Below are 16,400 nucleotides of genomic sequence, written 5' to 3'. Positions count from 1 at the left end.
ATGTGTGTGTGAGTGTGTATGTGTGTGAGTCTGTGTCTGTGTGTCTCCGTGTGAGTGAGTGTGTCTCCGTGTGTGTTTATGTGAGTGTGTCTGTGCGTACATATGTCTGAGGGTGTCCGTCTTTGTGTGTGTCAGTGTGTGAGTGAGTGTGTGTGTCTCCATGTGTGAGTGTGTCTCTGTGTCTCAGTGTGTCTCCACGTGTATGTTTCAGTGTGTTGGTGTGCGTCTCCGTGTGTGGGGGGGAGTGTGTGTGAGTGTGTCTCCGTGTGTGTCAGACCACGTTCTCCTCCCGAACAGACTGAAGAGCGGTAGTGCCTCCCTCTCTAGGCTGTGGTGCGTGTTACCTGTAGGCCCCGCCCACAACAGGTGCTCAGGTGAGAGTGGCCCTCCCACCTGCCCCACTCACAACTGGCCGCGGTGCTGACGCTTCTCCCACTCCTGGCGCTCCTTCCACCGCATCATCAGCCGCGGGCCCCTAACCCAGCTCTGGCCCAGACAGCTCCCGTCGCCTCTGATGGGCAGTCACCCCTCACAGGGCCTCAGTCTCCTCGTCTGTGAAATGGGAGCGGTGTCCTCACACCACAGAGTTGTGTGAGTGGTCGAGTGAGGTAGCCGGCCCGTGACAGCATGGGGCAGCCAGACTTTTCACTCAGTTACAGAGCCTGGCAGCCTGCTTTCCAGCCAAGCTCCTGTCCCTCCCGATTCCTCCCTGGTTTCCTCTGGCCTCCCGTAGATCGCCGCGTGGGGTTTCCTCTGCAAGGATCAGTGTCGCGGGCACATGCGCCATGCATGCCTTGATGCGCCCATCTGCAGGGGGCAGGCATCTACCCCCCGGCCATTCATAAGCCCCCAGATCCCAGTAAAAGATGAGTCAGGTGTACCGGATCACTTGCAATTCTTCCATCCCCCGCAGGAGACACGGGACCTCAGCTTTCCAAATACCTCTTTGGAGCTGGGATGTAGCCCGGGAAGTGGAGTGTCGAGAAGCTCCCTCAGGGAGGCAGCGTCGGGCTGTCCTGGGAGCCGCTGTGGGTCAGGGTGCTCGCAGAAGTGCGAGAGGTCTCCGATGGCTGTTGGAAGAATTCAGCACCAAACAGCCCAGTACCAGGTGCACGGCTTGCCCTTCCCTCCGTACACTCACCTCTGCTCTGATTTCTGCGCGCACATCTTTACCTGACACTCTAGCGGGACAATCCGTACCCCCTGTTAACTGGGTGCTTTCACGGGACGGGCTCAGTGGCCGGGCGAGGCTGGGAGTTCTGGCTGGCACCTGCTCTGGGCGGGAACAGGACCCCTCGGGGCTGTTGTCTCTTGCACACCGCAGTCTCTGCATGGCCCTGCAGACACGTGTGGGAGAGCACACGCCTGAGCCAGGAGCCCCTGGGAAGCTCTGCCCTCAGGAGGGACGGAGAACCCGTTGCCAGGAGCCACCGAAATCTAACCCGGAGAAAAGACGCCGTTCCCCTAGGAAACGGGTTGAGCCGACCTCAGAATCAGCAGGTGCCCCGTCGGAGCGCCTTTCCAAGTGGGCGTGACCAGGGAGGCGGTGCCATGGGTTTCCACGTTTCCTGGGAAATCTCAGACCCGGTCCAGGTGTATCAATGGGCTTTACTCATTCCTGAATAAAAAAAATTAAAAAAAATAAATTAAAAATTAAAAAAAATTTAAAAAATTTAAAAAAATTCTTTGATTTTGTGGAACTTTTGGTTTGGTGTGTTTAACTTTTCCATCAGGATGGGTTAACGTAGCTTTTCCTTCCATTTTGAAGTAAGTCTCATTATTATTACTGTGTGCAGATTACAAATAGCACATGTCGGAATTTTAGAAAGGATGGGAAATTGTAAGGAGCACGTAACATTCCCCATAACACATAAGAACACAGGGTGAATGGGAAGGGGCACTGGGAATGTTCTGGATCTTTCCAAGGGTTTCGGTTACTGCACAGGCATGCACATTTATCAAACCTTCAGCAAATGCACACTGAAGATTTGTGCATGAGGATCTGATATTCAAAGGAAAACCATAAGCAATTATTGACCAAGGTTAATGATAAGCATGATGAAATGTTCAGATGTCTGCAATTTACTTCAAAGTGTGTTAAAAAAAAGTAAGCTGGCTCGATGAAGGATAGATAGATAGGTATGTGAGGAACCAAATATAGTCAAATGTTAGTGGTACAGTCCAGATGGCGGGTATATGGGTATTTGCTATGAAATTCTTTCAATTTGCTGTATGTTTGAAAACTTGCATCATAAAATACCGAGGCACAAAGATTACTATTCAGGAAAAAATCCGTATTTACCATCCAAACATAACCACTGGTAATATTTTAGTGTACAGTATTTTCTTTAATTTTCATTTCCAAGAATGTGTAACTTTCTGTAATTCAGACCTTCTTGCTTAAAACATTTATTTTCAGGGCACCTGGGTGGCTCAGTTGTTAAATGTCTGCCTTTGGCTCGGGTCATGATCCCGGGGTCCTGGGATCGAGCCCCATATCGGGCTCCCTGCTCTGCAGGAAGCCTGCTTCTCCCTCTCCCACTCCCCCTGCTTGTGTTCCCTCTCTCACTGTGTCTCTATCAAATAAATAAATAAAATCTTTAAAAAAAAAGCATTTATTTTCATTTTTCTCACTCAGGATTTTAGCATAGTTTGTGTATGTCTGTGTGTCCTAAAAAGTCTTCAATGTGTCGTTTTTAAACGAAGGTATAATTTACGTGCCGGAAAACTCACACACGTGAGCACGTGGTTCCATGAGTCTTGAGAGACGCTTGCAGTCAGGGAAGCCCCCCTCCGCCGGCTCACACCCAGCCCCCGAGGCCACGGATATGTTTTCCAGAAGGTCATCGAAGTGGCGTCCCAGTGCACACAGCCCGTGACTCTGGCTTCCTTCTCTCAAGCACAGTGCCTGTGGGCTTCGTCCACGTCCTTGGTTGTACACTAGTTTGTTCCTTTTTGCTTGTGGGAAGTCGTTGCATAATCATTGCATGTTTTATTTATGCATCCCTTGGTTATCTGGATATTGAAGATGTTTTATTTTTTCAGTCTTACAAATGCCATCTCAGCAAACATCTTTACACATAAATCACTGTCATTAGTTCCTGGGAAGGGAATTAGGAAGTTGTAAGCTGGCAACACATTTTTCAATTAAGAAAGTTCTCCTTGCATGTCTTTATGTGGTTCGTAACAAGCTTGGCTCACAACCCCACTGGTGTTAATGACCTCCCTCCACTTTTTGATGTCGTCATTATAGGACGGACTGCAAGACTCCGTGAGCCTCTGACGTCCGAAGTCATGGAGACCAACCAGGACACTTCCCTCTTCTTGATGAAGATCTTGGAGGAGCTGGACAGCAAGCAAAGCACCGTCTCCTACCAGGATCTGTGCAAGTCCCTGTGCGCCCGCTTTGACCTGTCGCAGCTCGCCAAGCTGAGAAGCGTGCTCTTCTACACGGCTTGTCTCGACCCCAACTTCCCAGCCACGCTATTCAAAGACAAGATGAAATGCACCATGAACAACCAGCAGTCCAAGAAGATCATGGTGGCCGCGGACATCGTGACGATATTCAACCTGATCCAAACGAACGGGGGCGCCGCCAAGGAGAAGCTGCCCACCAGCCGGCAGAAGGTGCGCAAGAAGGAGGCGTCCTTTGAGTCGTGCCGGTCGGACACGGAGGTGTGCACCGCCGCTGCGTGCGAGCCGCTGAACTGTGAGCTGAGCGAGAGGCCCTTCCACCGGGGCTACCCTGCCCGGCAGTCGTCCCAGGGCCGGAAGGTGGACCGCAAAGACTGCCCGCAGTTCATGCCCACCTCCGAGCCCAATTTCTTGCTGGGGGTCAGCAAAGAGCTGAAGAGCCGTGCCGCCTCCCTGGACCGGCTGCAGGCCCTGGCCCCCTACTCTGTCACCAGCCCCCAGCCCTGTGAGATGCAGAGAACCTACTTCCCCATGAACATCGAGAACGAGTCCATTTCGGATCAGGACTCCCTGCCCATCAGCCAGGGCATCAAGGAGACCTTCATTTCCAACGAGGAGCCGTTTGTGGTCCAGTCCTGTGTCCAGAAAAGGAACATCTTTAAAGAAGGTTTCCACAACCTGATGACCGTGTCCCCCACGTTGGTTGGCCCTGCTAAGAAGGCAGAGGCTGAGCATGGGGAGCCCCAGGGCCAGAAGGAGCCCCACAAGACTCCCTTCTTCAATCACAGCTTCGAGATGCCCTACAACAGCCAGTACCTGAATCCCATGTACTCCCCTATGCCTGACAAAAGACGGGCGAAACATGAGAGCTTAGATGACCTTCAAGCCTCCACGTATTTTGGTCCCACGCCAGTGATGGGGACGCAGGATGCCAGGCGTTGTCCGGGGAGGCCAGGGAAGCAGACCGTGTGGCCGGCCAAAAGCTGGAGTCTGAACACCGAAGAAGTCCCTGACTTTGAACGGTCCTTCTTTAATAGAAATCCCTCTGAGGAGAAGCTGCTCTACCCAAATTCCAGCAGCCAGAGCCCCAATTTCCCAACCCCAGACAGGCGCCCCACTTACCTGGCGCCAAAGGACCAACAGCCGATCCTTCCCGTTGGCTACACAGCAAAACCAAATGGGCTCAAGTCTAAAGAGATCTCGTCCCCTGTTGACCTGGAGAAGCATGAGCCGGTCAAAAAGTTCAAAGATAAGAGCATCAGCTGCACCAGCGGGCAGCTTAGCTCGGACACCAGCAGTGTGGGCACCCAGACCGAACAGCACGTGCTAGAGCCCAAGAAGTGCAAAGATTTGTGCGCCTCGGGACAGACCAAGTACAGTGACCGGCACGCCACGAAGCAGTCAGATGATGACTCGGAAATCGTCAGTGATGACATCAGTGACATCTTTCGATTTCTTGATGACATGAGTATCAGCGGCTCCACGGGGGTGATGCAGTCCTCCTGCTACAACAGCACGGGGTCCTTGTCTCAGGCTCACAAGTCCGACGGTGACAGTTCCCCCGAGCACAGCCTAACCAAAATTGCCAACGGGTTCCCCGGCAGCAAAGGAGAAAAGGGCAATCGGCCTGAAAACAGCCACCACTCGGAAGAGGAGCTGAAGACCAGCGTGTGCAGACTGGTGCTCCGGATTGGCGAAATTGAACGGAAGCTCGAATCGCTGTCGGGGGTCCGCGAGGAAATCTCCCAGGTCCTGGGCAAGCTAAATAAGTTGGACCAGAAAATGCAGCAGCCTGAGAAGGTGAGCGTGCAGATTGACTTGAATTCCTTGACCAGCGAGGCTCCATCCGACGAGAGTGCCTCTCCGAGGATGTTCCGCCCGCACGACGGCCCCCGGGGGCCCAAGCTGGAGAACGCGGCTGACTGGTACTGCTCGGACGCCAGCGGAAGCAACAGCGAGAGCCTTCGTGTCAAGGCCTTAAAGAAGAACCTCTTCACCAGGCCGTCCTCCAGGTCCCTGACGGAGGAGAACAGCGCCACGGAATCCAAAATCGCCAGTGCCTCTAACTCACCCAGAGACTGGCGCACCGTCACCTACACCAGCCGTGCGGGCCTCGGGGAGGAGGAGAGCGAGGACAGAAGCCCCGGGGAGAGTAATGACTGGCACCGCCGGTCGAAAGAGGTAATTTCACCCACGCCCACGAAGCTGGGCACTTGCGCTCTTGCAGCCCTGGTGCGTGCCCCGGCCCCACACGTCCCAGGAGTCAGGAAGGAGGCCTTGCCTCTGTGCGCCGGCTCTGCTGCAGATCTGGCGGGCTTTCCATGTTAGCACAGGGAGGATGGCCCAGACATATCGTCTGTCCTGCCTGCTCCGAGAAGCGCGTGCCACCAGGTTGCCCGCGGGAGGAAGCGGGGTTTGGATACGGGGTGGGTGGTGGGGGCCCGATTCTCGTAGAATGGGGAGCATGGGGGAGAGGCGGGCATTGCCAAGGATGACAGGGTGCAGGCTGAGGGAACGGGGATGCCTTCAACGTGTGCGGGCTCAGGTGTCCCTTCCCTGTGCCTCGTGGATTCACGGTGCTCTTCTTTAAAAGTTTGAGTCCTTCCATGGTAAGATCGGTAGAGGGTTAGTAGGAAAAGTCAGACAAATAAGGAAACTGTTCCCCGAGCCACCCCTGAGGACAGCAGGTCCTGATAGAGCCCTTTCTTTTTCTTTGTCCCTGTTTTGCATCACGGTTGTGTATTTGGCTCTTTTGGCGCCGGCTTGAGCGTGTTTGCGTCTTGAGAGCTGGCCTCTCCCTGTCAGGGCCAAGTGAGCACACGCGCAGGTGCTCGCGTCCCCTACAGTGCGGTGACTTGTGTCGGCGGCCCCCGGGGCTACTCTTTGTCATTCTCCCTGGGTTCCAGTGACACGGTTACTATGTGCTGCTTTCTCAGTTCCCTTCCCTGATTCTGAAGGTCAGGGGACAGACCGGAGGGTCCGGGGTCAGAGAGTGGTGTGGGCTGCAGAAACGCAGAGCCACGCGGGGAGCTTGGCTTCCTTAGACGGTGCCAAGAAGGAGGAGCTTGGAAGATGGGCCTCTCAGCAGGTTTTCAGTGTCCAAAGTGGGGGAAAAGAGTAAATGAAAGAAGTGATTTTTTTTTTTTCTGATCCCGAAGAATCATCTGTCGTCTGTGTTGGTGGCTGTTCTGTCCTCTGCAGCCGCAGACGGCACGTGGGGATGGAGAGAGTCTGGCGGACATGTGCTGGCGCAGTCCCCGTGCCGGTGCACACTCACGCTCATGCACGGCGTGGCCCAGGCCCCGTGCCGGTGCACACACTCACGTACTCGCACGGCGCGGCTCACCACGTGCTCACGCATACCCTCCCTCTCGGGCGCCCCTCCCCTCCTTCCCTCCCTCCCCTCACGGTCCTGCTTTCCCCTTTTCTGCATCAGGAGCAGGGCTGCATGTGGTTGGTGGTAGTGATGGTGTGAGGGTTCCGTCAAGTGTAGGCTCAGGTCCTCATGACAAGCCGTTCCCGGAGAACGCCCCCCTGCAGCATTCTTAGGGTGTGCGTGTAAACAAGGGCCTTCCACTGGCGGGCAGGCCACAGGGCCTGGGGATGCCGAGCTGCAGGCTGCCTGGTGCGCTGGGAAACCCCACAGCCTCTGGGCTGCCTGTTGGACCGCTCTGTGCCCTCCCCCCCCCACAGGCGGACAGACAGTACGACATCCCCCCCCAGCACCGACTGCCCAAGCAGCCCAAAGACAGCTTCCTGGTGGAGCAAGTGTTCAGCCCGCACCCCTACCCCACCTCCCTCAAAGCCCACCTGAAGAACAACCCTCTGTACACGGACATGCGGCTGACCGAGCTGGCCGAGGTGAAGCGGGGCCAGCCGTCCTGGACCATCGAGGAGTACACGAGGAACGCGGGCGACAAGGGCAAGCTGACCGCCCTGGACCTGCAGGTGAGCCTCACGCTGTTCCCTGGGCGGGAGGGGGCGGCGGGGGGCTGGGGTGGGAGGCAGGGGAGGGGGCGGGGGGGAGGGGGTGGGAGCCCCGCCGATGCAGGAAGGCCCTGGGATGGCCAAGGCCAGCCTGCTCCCTCACCCTTCAGCGCCCCGGGCCCCCGCCACGGAATTCTGAACTTTAACAAGCCCCAGAGCAGAGATTTTAAGGAGGGGAACGTGATCTGGCTTATATGTTTGTAATCATGTGACTGATGTATTTACTTTGGCCGCACGATTTGCTAAGGCTCTGCCCCAAGTGCAGCTTCTCGTCTTTGCTCACAAGACCCGAGCCAAACTGTTTAATGAGATACAAGCTGATTTCTCCTTCCACATGTAGCACGTGGGATAAGCATATTTGTGGGAGCCAAGCTATGGACTAAGTTTCCATACGGAGCAGTCCCCAGGTAAGAGCCACCCCCGGGAGCTCTGTGAACGCCATCATGGCCGGCGGGCATGTGTTCGGTTCCCCACCCGCCGGGCTGGGGTTCGGTCCCCTCGTAGGTGGGTGGGCAGCTCCACCTGCTTCCATTCGCACCGCATCTGCCTGGGTCTCCACGTCACCATGGGGCCCGGGAGGCACCTGTCCCCACCCGCAGGATTAGCTCTGTGGGTGGTGGGGCCCAGCGGTGCCAGACCTCCAGGTCCCAGGATGACCGTGTCACTGAGGGGGAAGTGGGAGAGACGCCGGTGGGGGCTGGCCGGGGCCTGAAGCAGAAGGGGCTGAGGGGGCGCGGTGAGTCGGGAACAGACCCCACGGGCCCACGGCGCGGGGCTCCAGTCCAGGGCTCCTTTGCTGCAGGACCCAGGACGTGCACGCCTCCGCTTGTGCGTCCATCCCTTCACCCGTCCAGTGAGCACACAACACCGTCCTTGCAGAGTCACTGTGAGGAATTTTGCAAAGAAGGTATTTAAAGTACCGGCGTTAGGTAGGCACTGAAAGGGATTTCAGGGGCCAATTCCACAATGCTGAGATCCGTCAATCCAACTCCGCACGTGCTTTTCAGGGCAGGCTGTGAGCACAAGGAAGGCACAGGGACGATTTATAGTCACCTCCAGCTTCCCGACGAGGAGATCGAGAAGCTCGGGACATGCCCGGGGTCGGACAAGTCTGAATTCGTGCTGGACCCCACCGACGGCCTGGGCCCTTCCTCCCGCGTTGCCGTTCCTGTCGGTGGGAGTGTCTGGGAGCCTCATGTCCCCACCGTGACTGCAGTGCAGTGACATTTGTATATATTGGGCCCTGTGTTACAGCAGGTAGGGGAAGGGGTAGCTCCAGCCAGGTCCTCACAGTGGGGTTTGTGGTGGCAGCCCCCCTCGCCCCTCCCGCATGCCACCTCCCATCCTGACCTCGTCCTGCTGGCTAGACCGGGATTGATTCCCGCAGGTGGGCCCTGTGCGGCTTTGCCGTGGGCGCCATGGGCATCAGGCCCCGGGGGTGTGAGCGGCCCCCACCCGTGCATGGCCTGGAAAGGGTCCGATTAGCTGAACGAGTCGTAGATTGAGAAACATCATTGGAGAATGTGGGCGAAGGAAGCTGCTCCCAGGCCCACGTGATGTTAATGTGCCCGTGTTTGTAAAGACGTCACAAGAAATCAAAGTAGGTCTTCAGATTAGAGAGCAGGGGGCGACATCCTTGGAAGTGCATCACAGACCCAGCAGTGCAGAACAGAACAGGAGTGAGCGGGGCTGGCAGCCGGGCCGGGTGTTTGTGGCGGAGCTGAGCAGCGTTGGGAGCGCAAGGAAGGCAGGGCGGCGGGCCTGGTGTGCGCTCCTCTCCCTTCAGAAGCTCGGGTCCTGTGACAGCAGCCTTAGCATCTGGAGTGTCTTTGTGTGGTCCCCTGGTGGGCACATGGGACTCCCTGTCAGCGGGGCCCACTGGCGGGCAGAGCGAGGGTGTGGACTGGGTTTTCGCCGCCAGAGTCTGGTCACAACAAGGCCCCTCGCCTGTGTCCCTGGAAACCTTGGTATCACTGCTCCATTCGTTGTCACTAGAGTACTTACTGAAAAAACTCATGAAAAATCGTTTATTCCACAGGCTGACCCCCAGGCCATTAAGGGTACATGTATGAAGACAAGCCAATTTCCTTCCGTTTGAGCCGGAGGGAAGGCGACACTGGATGTGTGCTGTGTGCGTGGCTTGCCTCCTTGGCAAGCTCGGGAAGAAGGGCGGCTGGTGCAGCCCAGGTGGCCAGAGCCTGTCCTCAAGGTGCACGGCAGGGAGCAGGTCCATCAGCCCTTGAGGGTGGCCCCCTCCGCCGCGGACCAGCCTCCCAGCCAAATATGCCCATCCTGGATCTGTCTGTCCCGTCTGGCATCCAGGAGATTGCTGAAGGGCTTGCGTGGCTGCAGCCACACATCCCGAGTCCCCACGGCGGGCAGAGCTTGGTGGGGAGGGAGCTATGGCTCAAGCATACAGACAGGCGTGTGTCCAAACACCGGGATCGGGCAGCTCCGGGGGGCCGCAGCTCCTGGGACACAGGCGGAGGGCACTGTCGTGGGGCTCTTGCAAAGACGGGGCACCCTGCTCTTAAGGACTTTGCATGACCGAGAGAGTCCTGTTGCTCGGGATGGGCATCAGGTGGTCAGCGCTGCTTTGCAGACTGACCAGAGCCCGTAAATGTTTTGCCTTAGCGAGGGAGGGGGTCTAGAGTTCTAGCGACCCCTGAGCCCCACCCTTGCCATTATGCAGTGTTGTACAGAAAATACTAGAACAGGGGTTGCAAAGGCAAGGGTGACGGGTCTGGGCCTTGAGGGCTCTGGTGCTGGACTCTGCCACCATCTGCCAACAGCCGGACAGGGCTGTGATTCTGTGAAGTGTTATTTTGGACGGCAAGACTTGAATTTCATCTAATGTTCACATAGCATGAAATAGTCCTCTTTGATCTTTTTCAACCACTTAAAAATGTAGAGACCATTCCCAGCCTGGGGGCTGTTGACGGGCAGGTGGCAGAGGCTGGATGTGGGGCCGCGGTCTGCCCACCAGGCTGGCCCGTCCGCAGCAGGCCCCAGTGGGAGGCAGACGGCACGCCCCGTGGGTGACAGCAGAGTGTCAGGGGGTGGCTGGTACAGTGCGGCAGGCAGGGTGAGAGCCCGGGGAGCATCCCCCAGGGGACCAGCCTCAGTGACAGGACGCCGTCACCCTGGGATCTGAGGCCGAGGGAAGGGAGCTGTTTCTGCAACCCACCGGGACCCACGGCTCTGAAGCAGGTGCCTGGTAGGAACCGAGAGAAGCCTCGTCCGCTGACCGGGGCCCCTTTGGTGGGTCCGTGGGGCTAGGCTCTGGGGGCACGGAGCACGGGGGAAAGAGCAGGGGGTGCCCCTGGAAGGACAGGTGGCAATGAGTAACACAGGTTAGAATCACCAGTGTTCCCCTAGTGACACGGGGCAACTCAGTTTTTTAAAAGAGTTTTTGAAGGATTTGTTTTGTGAACCTGCGTATATGAGAGAGAGTTTATTTATTTATTTATTTATTTATTTTTAAAGATTTTATTTATTTATTTGAGACAGAATGAGAGAGAGAGAGAGAGCGTGCACATGAGAGGGGGAGGGTCAGAGGGAGAAGCAGACTCCCCGCCAAGCAGGGAGCCTGATGCGGGACTCGATCCAGGGACTCCAGGATCATGACCTGAGCCGAAGGCAGCCGCTTAACCAACTGAGCCACCCAGGCGCCCTGAGAGAGAGTTTAATGTGCTCATGTTTTGAGCATTAAAGAAGCCGAGACAGTCTTCAAAATGGATATTTTGTTTGTGTTTCAAAGATTGAGGTGACCTCACTTGGGAATCACAATGTGTTTGCTTTTATGTGACACTGTGTTATTAAATGCTTGCCGCTTGCCGTAAAATGAGAATACTGCCTTTCGTGATGGGAAGAGATTGCAACCGTCCCCGGGGAGTGGGACCCGTGGGCAGTATGGGTTAAAGATGGCGTTTTCCCTGCAGACAGTGCATCGGTCTCAGGGAGACGGGAGACGGGAGACACATGTCAGTGCGGCTTCCGCCCCTGGGGACGCAGCGCCGGGCACGGGGACAGCCTTCGCAGGTCTATAGACCTTGACTCTGAGCAGGGGCCTGACCTGCTCAGACAAGCATTTGAAATGGAAATATTTTATATTTTGTTTGAACTGCTTATCTGGGAGGTGCCTTTGATTCTTCAGTGGGCGCCTCGGTGAGGAACTGGGGACGGAGTCACAGTAGAGGACAGCCTTGCTTGGAAGGGCTCTGCTCCCAGGGGCTGCCGGGGGGCTGTTGCTCGGGGACGTTCGCTGCCCCTCCAGCCGTGGGGCCAGTCTGCGCTCGGTGGCAGCCCCATTGGTCCCGGCCCTCATTTGCTTGCTCGCAGAGAGGAGACCGTGGTTTCCCCGTGTCAGGACCCTTAGCACTCGGGCAGCAAGGGTGGGGCAGGTGCGATCCACGGTGCGTAGGAGCTCGGGGCCTCACCAGCGCATCTCAGCCTGGGCTGGTGGCGGTGGATGTCGCGGGTCAGCCCTGACAGCCAGCCTCGGGAACTGGGTTTTACTGTGTCTCTAACACCTTCTCTTCACTTCTAGACACAGGAATCTTTAAACCCAAACCACTTAGAATACTGGATGGAAGATATTTATACCCCAGGCTACGACTCACTGCTAAAGCGTAAGGAAGCCGAGTTCAGACGAGCCAAGGTCTGCAAGATCGCCGCCCTGATCGCCGCCGCCACATGCACGGTCATTCTTGTGATTGTTGTGCCCATCTGCACAATGAAATCGTGAGCCCGGGGCCGCCGGGCGGCAGGGCACACCCGTGACTGCCGGCGCCCCCCTCCGTGGCGGGAGGGCTCGGGGTGGTGGAGTAGGGATGGGGGCCTGGAGGCTCTCTGCCAATGTGTCGTTGCTCTTCAGAAAGTGTGCAGTCTCCAGAGAAATCTGCCCTCCTGCTGGCTTTGACTTCACGACACTCGGAGGCATGTGGGGAGGCACAGTATGGTTTCCCGCCAAAAGAACGTACTGGGCTCCCAATAGATACAAATTGAATTCTAAGGAAAAAAAAAAAGAAATTAATTGGATTCTTTCCATTTTAGTGAAGTTTCATGGTGGGGAATATGTTACACAGAAGATATTTAGTACCTGCCTGCTTAGGGGAGTTAAGGGAGATAGCAAGACGAGAAGGGAAAAACACAAGTTCTGTTTTCCTTCACGTCCTCAGACCATTGCAGGTGAAGTAACAGGTGTCATGCCCTCAAAGGATGTTGCTTCCCTGTTGACTTTCATCAAGGGCTACTGACTTTTCATTCTTGCCCTTCTGTCATCATAACGATCTTCACTGCACATCTTCACAGAACATTCTGGACCTTCCCCCTTGTGCACAGGGTAGGAAGGAGCTGAACTGCCCAGTCGGGCGTGGCACGGAGTGTGCTTCCTCTGCTTACTAGGCTGAGGTACTCAGGCCAGGAGACCTTCCTGTCCCCACCCCGAGGCGTGGGAGAGAGCCATTTGCCAACAGAGTGAGGCCAGTTCTTTGAAAATCACAGCCACCCAAAGGGTCTCCCATGCTCGCTTTGGCGTGTGGCTCCACTCCTTGGTCTTCTGTCTCCTGGTGGCACCGGATGTTCTGCTTCTCACCCCCGAGTTGAAGAGTTTGGAACGTGTCCTTGTGCCTTGAAGAGTAGAGACAGTGGCTGAACTTTGACATTCTAACTGTAAGTGGTGGTTTCCGAGCGCCCCTAATCCCAGCCGTTTCTGGTGGCTTTCACAGGATCTTGCAAGTTTGTCAGTAATACGATAAAGGCACCGAGGCGTTCTTAACCACCGTGACACCAACTCCAGAGTTCTTGTCAGCAGCGCAAAAAAATTTCTCTATTTAACCGTTTATCTATCTATCTATCTATCTATCTAAACACCTAGTCTGGGGTTATTGTCTTCTCTATTAAATAACTTGAGAGAAAGGTTTCTCCAGCGTACAGGAAGCTGTTGTAACTCGATCAGATTTTGATCTCCGTTTCCACCTGTCGAATGGTGCTTTGACACAATTGGACAGAAAGAATCCGTCTTAGCATTTGATTCTAATGTCTCATTACATGTCGAAGAAAAATGATTGACAGATACTAGCTACCTTAATTCTTCTGAGAACAAGGTGGGTAGCAAGAATAATCTCTCTGGACGGTATAATACATTCCTGAAAGAGAGGTTTGGGGTGCATCTCAGATTTTAAAGCAATAGGAGTCCAGCATCCGTCTCAGAAACCTTCAAGTAATGCTTAGCTTGCTCTGTCTAACCCTATAGTTCCCCACACGGGGTCGTCAGAACATTTCCTGCTGTCAACAAGTGAGGGATGGATGCTTTCATCTATAGCAAGCCTTCATTTTTAGGGGTCTTTATGTTACCTGTTTCTATTCTCCTGTTTATGTATGGACTTTCAACTAGGTGACTGAAACTTAAGCCTTAGTATGAAGAACTGAGGATTTATAATTGAAAATGAATATATATATACATACATATATATATATATAATTGTCTATTGTCAGAATTTTAGTCTTCTGGTGCTCTGTTCTGGGTAGGGTGCACTAAGTAAGGTGGTTTCTTTCAGCCCAAAGGGGATACTAGATTCGCACCTGCAAGAGTAGGGAGACGCCATATCCTAGCTTTCCTGCCAACCAGTGTGACCCTGTGACACATTGTCCCTGTTACCACGGATTAAACCAGGAGAGGGTCAGAGAGAGGTAGTTCCCAGCGTCTCGCTCTATGATTTGCAGGGAAGTGGAGATACACTTACCCAGGGTAAGAAAAACTTGGCCAGACCCCAAGCGCTGCTCTCCTTGTCAGATGGGACCGTGGAGGATGTGGACCAAACCACTATTCCCACTGCTCTTGGGTGCACCTGTTCCTAATGGGCCCCGCTTGAGCCATGTGTCTAGCTACCACCAGGGGAGCATGACTGTAAGCCCCACCCCGTGGGCGGAAGAGACAGGACTCTAGAATTTTCTTCTACCCTTTTCATATCTGAGGAGGTAGCAGGGAAATGTTCTCTTGCTCTTAGTCCAGTGTAGCCATAGAGTTCAGCTCGACATCATTGCCACATAATGGACAAACACCCACACCTGCTGATGCCCTGGGAAACCAGATGACCCCAAAGGCAAGGGGTTTCCTATGGGAATGGGTTATCCCCAGCCTTATAGGATGGAGCATGGTGCCAAGTTACGGATCTTTGCTGTGGCTTGAAGCTGATGGATGCTCGGGGTCTTGGGATCTAGAGAAGGTGAAGTTCACGGTTGGGTCTTCTCTCTCCACTGACCCCAAGCTTGTGACAGCCTTCTTTCCCTGGACCCCAGACTCCACCATCCCTGTATTTGCAGAACAGGACACGACCAGAGTCTGGCTGGGAAGGAGACCTCTACCCATCCCTCTAACATTGCCTCTCATCTCCTGCTGCTATGGGCTCGTGGTGGGTGACGCGTGGACTGGCCGGTCTTCTGTGCTGGGCACCACCTTCTACAATGCTCTTTGGCATTTTTTCACACGAAGTACAATTTCTTATGCCCAGGCCTAAAATCTATCAAAATTCACTTCATTTCTCTTGCTTTTAAAAAATGAACAATCCGAGGATGTTGCTTAAGGGATGATTCTGAAATCTGATATCCTCAGCCCCTGGTTAAATTTCAGAATTGTTCAGTTCCTCTTTTCTAGTCTGATTTGCTTTGAACACAGCCTTGCAGAAAAGCAAAAAAGTTCCCAGCTCAGTTTTCAGATGTGTTACAACACTAGCCCCTGCAAATACGGTAAAGCAAATCATATTTTAACCACCCATTACTAGCTGATCATAAACTGTTAGTATTTTAGGGCATGCGGCTGTGTGATTGATATCCTCAAGGCTACTTTAGTAGATACGCGAACTCTCCTTTCTGTGCGCCGAGTCCTGATACCCATATCAGAATCAAGGCAGGGCTGTTTTTGTTTACACTTGATCAATATAAGTATAATATGGCACCTCCTTTTTTATTTTTAACAAAAAATAAGCTCTGCCGATAGTAAGTGATTCTGTTAAGTGGTATAAAAATTTGTGAATGTTGAAATGCAACATGCTTCATACTATAACCAACCTGCAAGAATATTGTGGTCAGTTGTGTGAATACCAAATCAATATATACTGTATATTGTACTATGGAAATTTGTATTTAAAGGCAAAGATATTAGTAATTGTCGGTATAATTGGGGGAAAGGGTATTAGATATTTATTGACTAACAATGAGAAATGCAACAAACTTCCTTATTTATGCCTTATGAATAAAAGGGTGTGAAATGTAAGGCGAAGTTTTATGCGTGAGACTCAAGGAATGGATATTTTTGAAGGCAGGGATTGTCTTTTCTGTGTTTGTTCTGTATAGCTGTCAGCACACTCTTGGTGCTTGATCAATGTTATATAAGACCAATAACTAAGCACATTTTTAGATCTTTTTTCAAATGGCTTGTGTAAAATTTGGTTAATGTACAATGGTTGGTCTGAAGCTATTCGTGTACAATCTGCCTCTCCAAATATAATCAAAAATAAACTGAAAAATTATAAGGTCTCTTGAAGTGAGATTTTATTCTCGGCGTAAATTGTAAGTATTCAGTATTATGCACACATCATAAGTGTCCAACTGGGTGGAATTTTGCACAAATGGACACCATGCACATGTCGAGCACCCAGATGAAGAAGCAGGACATTCAGACACCCGAGAAGCCTCCCCCATGCCTCCTTCCGGTTGAAACCTGGCAAAGAAAAATGGCCATCCTCACTTCTGAGGATGGTGTACAACATGGGCAAGTCTCACAGGATGCTGAGCTCACAAGTGTAACCACGCTCTGTCACCACAATCTTATTAGAGCATGGTCGACTATTGTGGGTGCTGTACCTTCCATCCCGGGACTTCTTCATCCCATTTCTGGAAGCCTGGCCCTCCTGCTCCCCATCACCCACCAGCCCGCCCATCCCCTGCCCGCCCCTCCGGCAACCACCAGTGTGTTCTTTGTATTCAGGGGTCTGTTC

At 53.7% G+C, this 16,400-nt stretch overlaps 1 protein-coding gene across 3 annotated transcripts in view; it reads left to right on the top strand.

The window, feature by feature from the left end:
- The window catches only part of MINAR1 (membrane integral NOTCH2 associated receptor 1), a 32,459-nt gene extending 16,533 nt beyond the window's left edge, over positions 1 to 15,926 (top strand). The window contains exons 1-5 of one of the 3 annotated variants that reach the window (XR_003515532.2): positions 2,680 to 2,932; positions 3,254 to 5,595; positions 7,108 to 7,362; positions 7,742 to 7,808; positions 11,951 to 12,051. Coding sequence is in view for 2 of the 3 variants with exons in the window: in XM_027568823.2 (XP_027424624.1) it covers positions 3,295 to 5,595; positions 7,108 to 7,362; positions 11,951 to 12,148 (2,754 nt within the window). In the remaining variant the exon portion in view is untranslated. Of the gene's footprint in view, positions 1 to 2,679; positions 2,933 to 3,253; positions 5,596 to 7,107; positions 7,363 to 7,741; positions 7,809 to 11,950 lie in introns of those variants that run through there. The other 2 variants (XM_027568822.2, XM_027568823.2) reach the window with 2 other exon arrangements.
- The last annotated feature ends 474 nt before the right edge of the window (positions 15,927 to 16,400 follow it).

The sequence above is a fragment of the Zalophus californianus genome, chromosome 6, assembly GCF_009762305.2.
Source record: "Zalophus californianus isolate mZalCal1 chromosome 6, mZalCal1.pri.v2, whole genome shotgun sequence".
NCBI classification, from domain to species: Eukaryota; Metazoa; Chordata; class Mammalia; order Carnivora; family Otariidae; genus Zalophus; species Zalophus californianus.
Note: the sequence above shows the minus strand (reverse complement) of the source record. Positions and strands in the feature narration are given on the sequence as shown.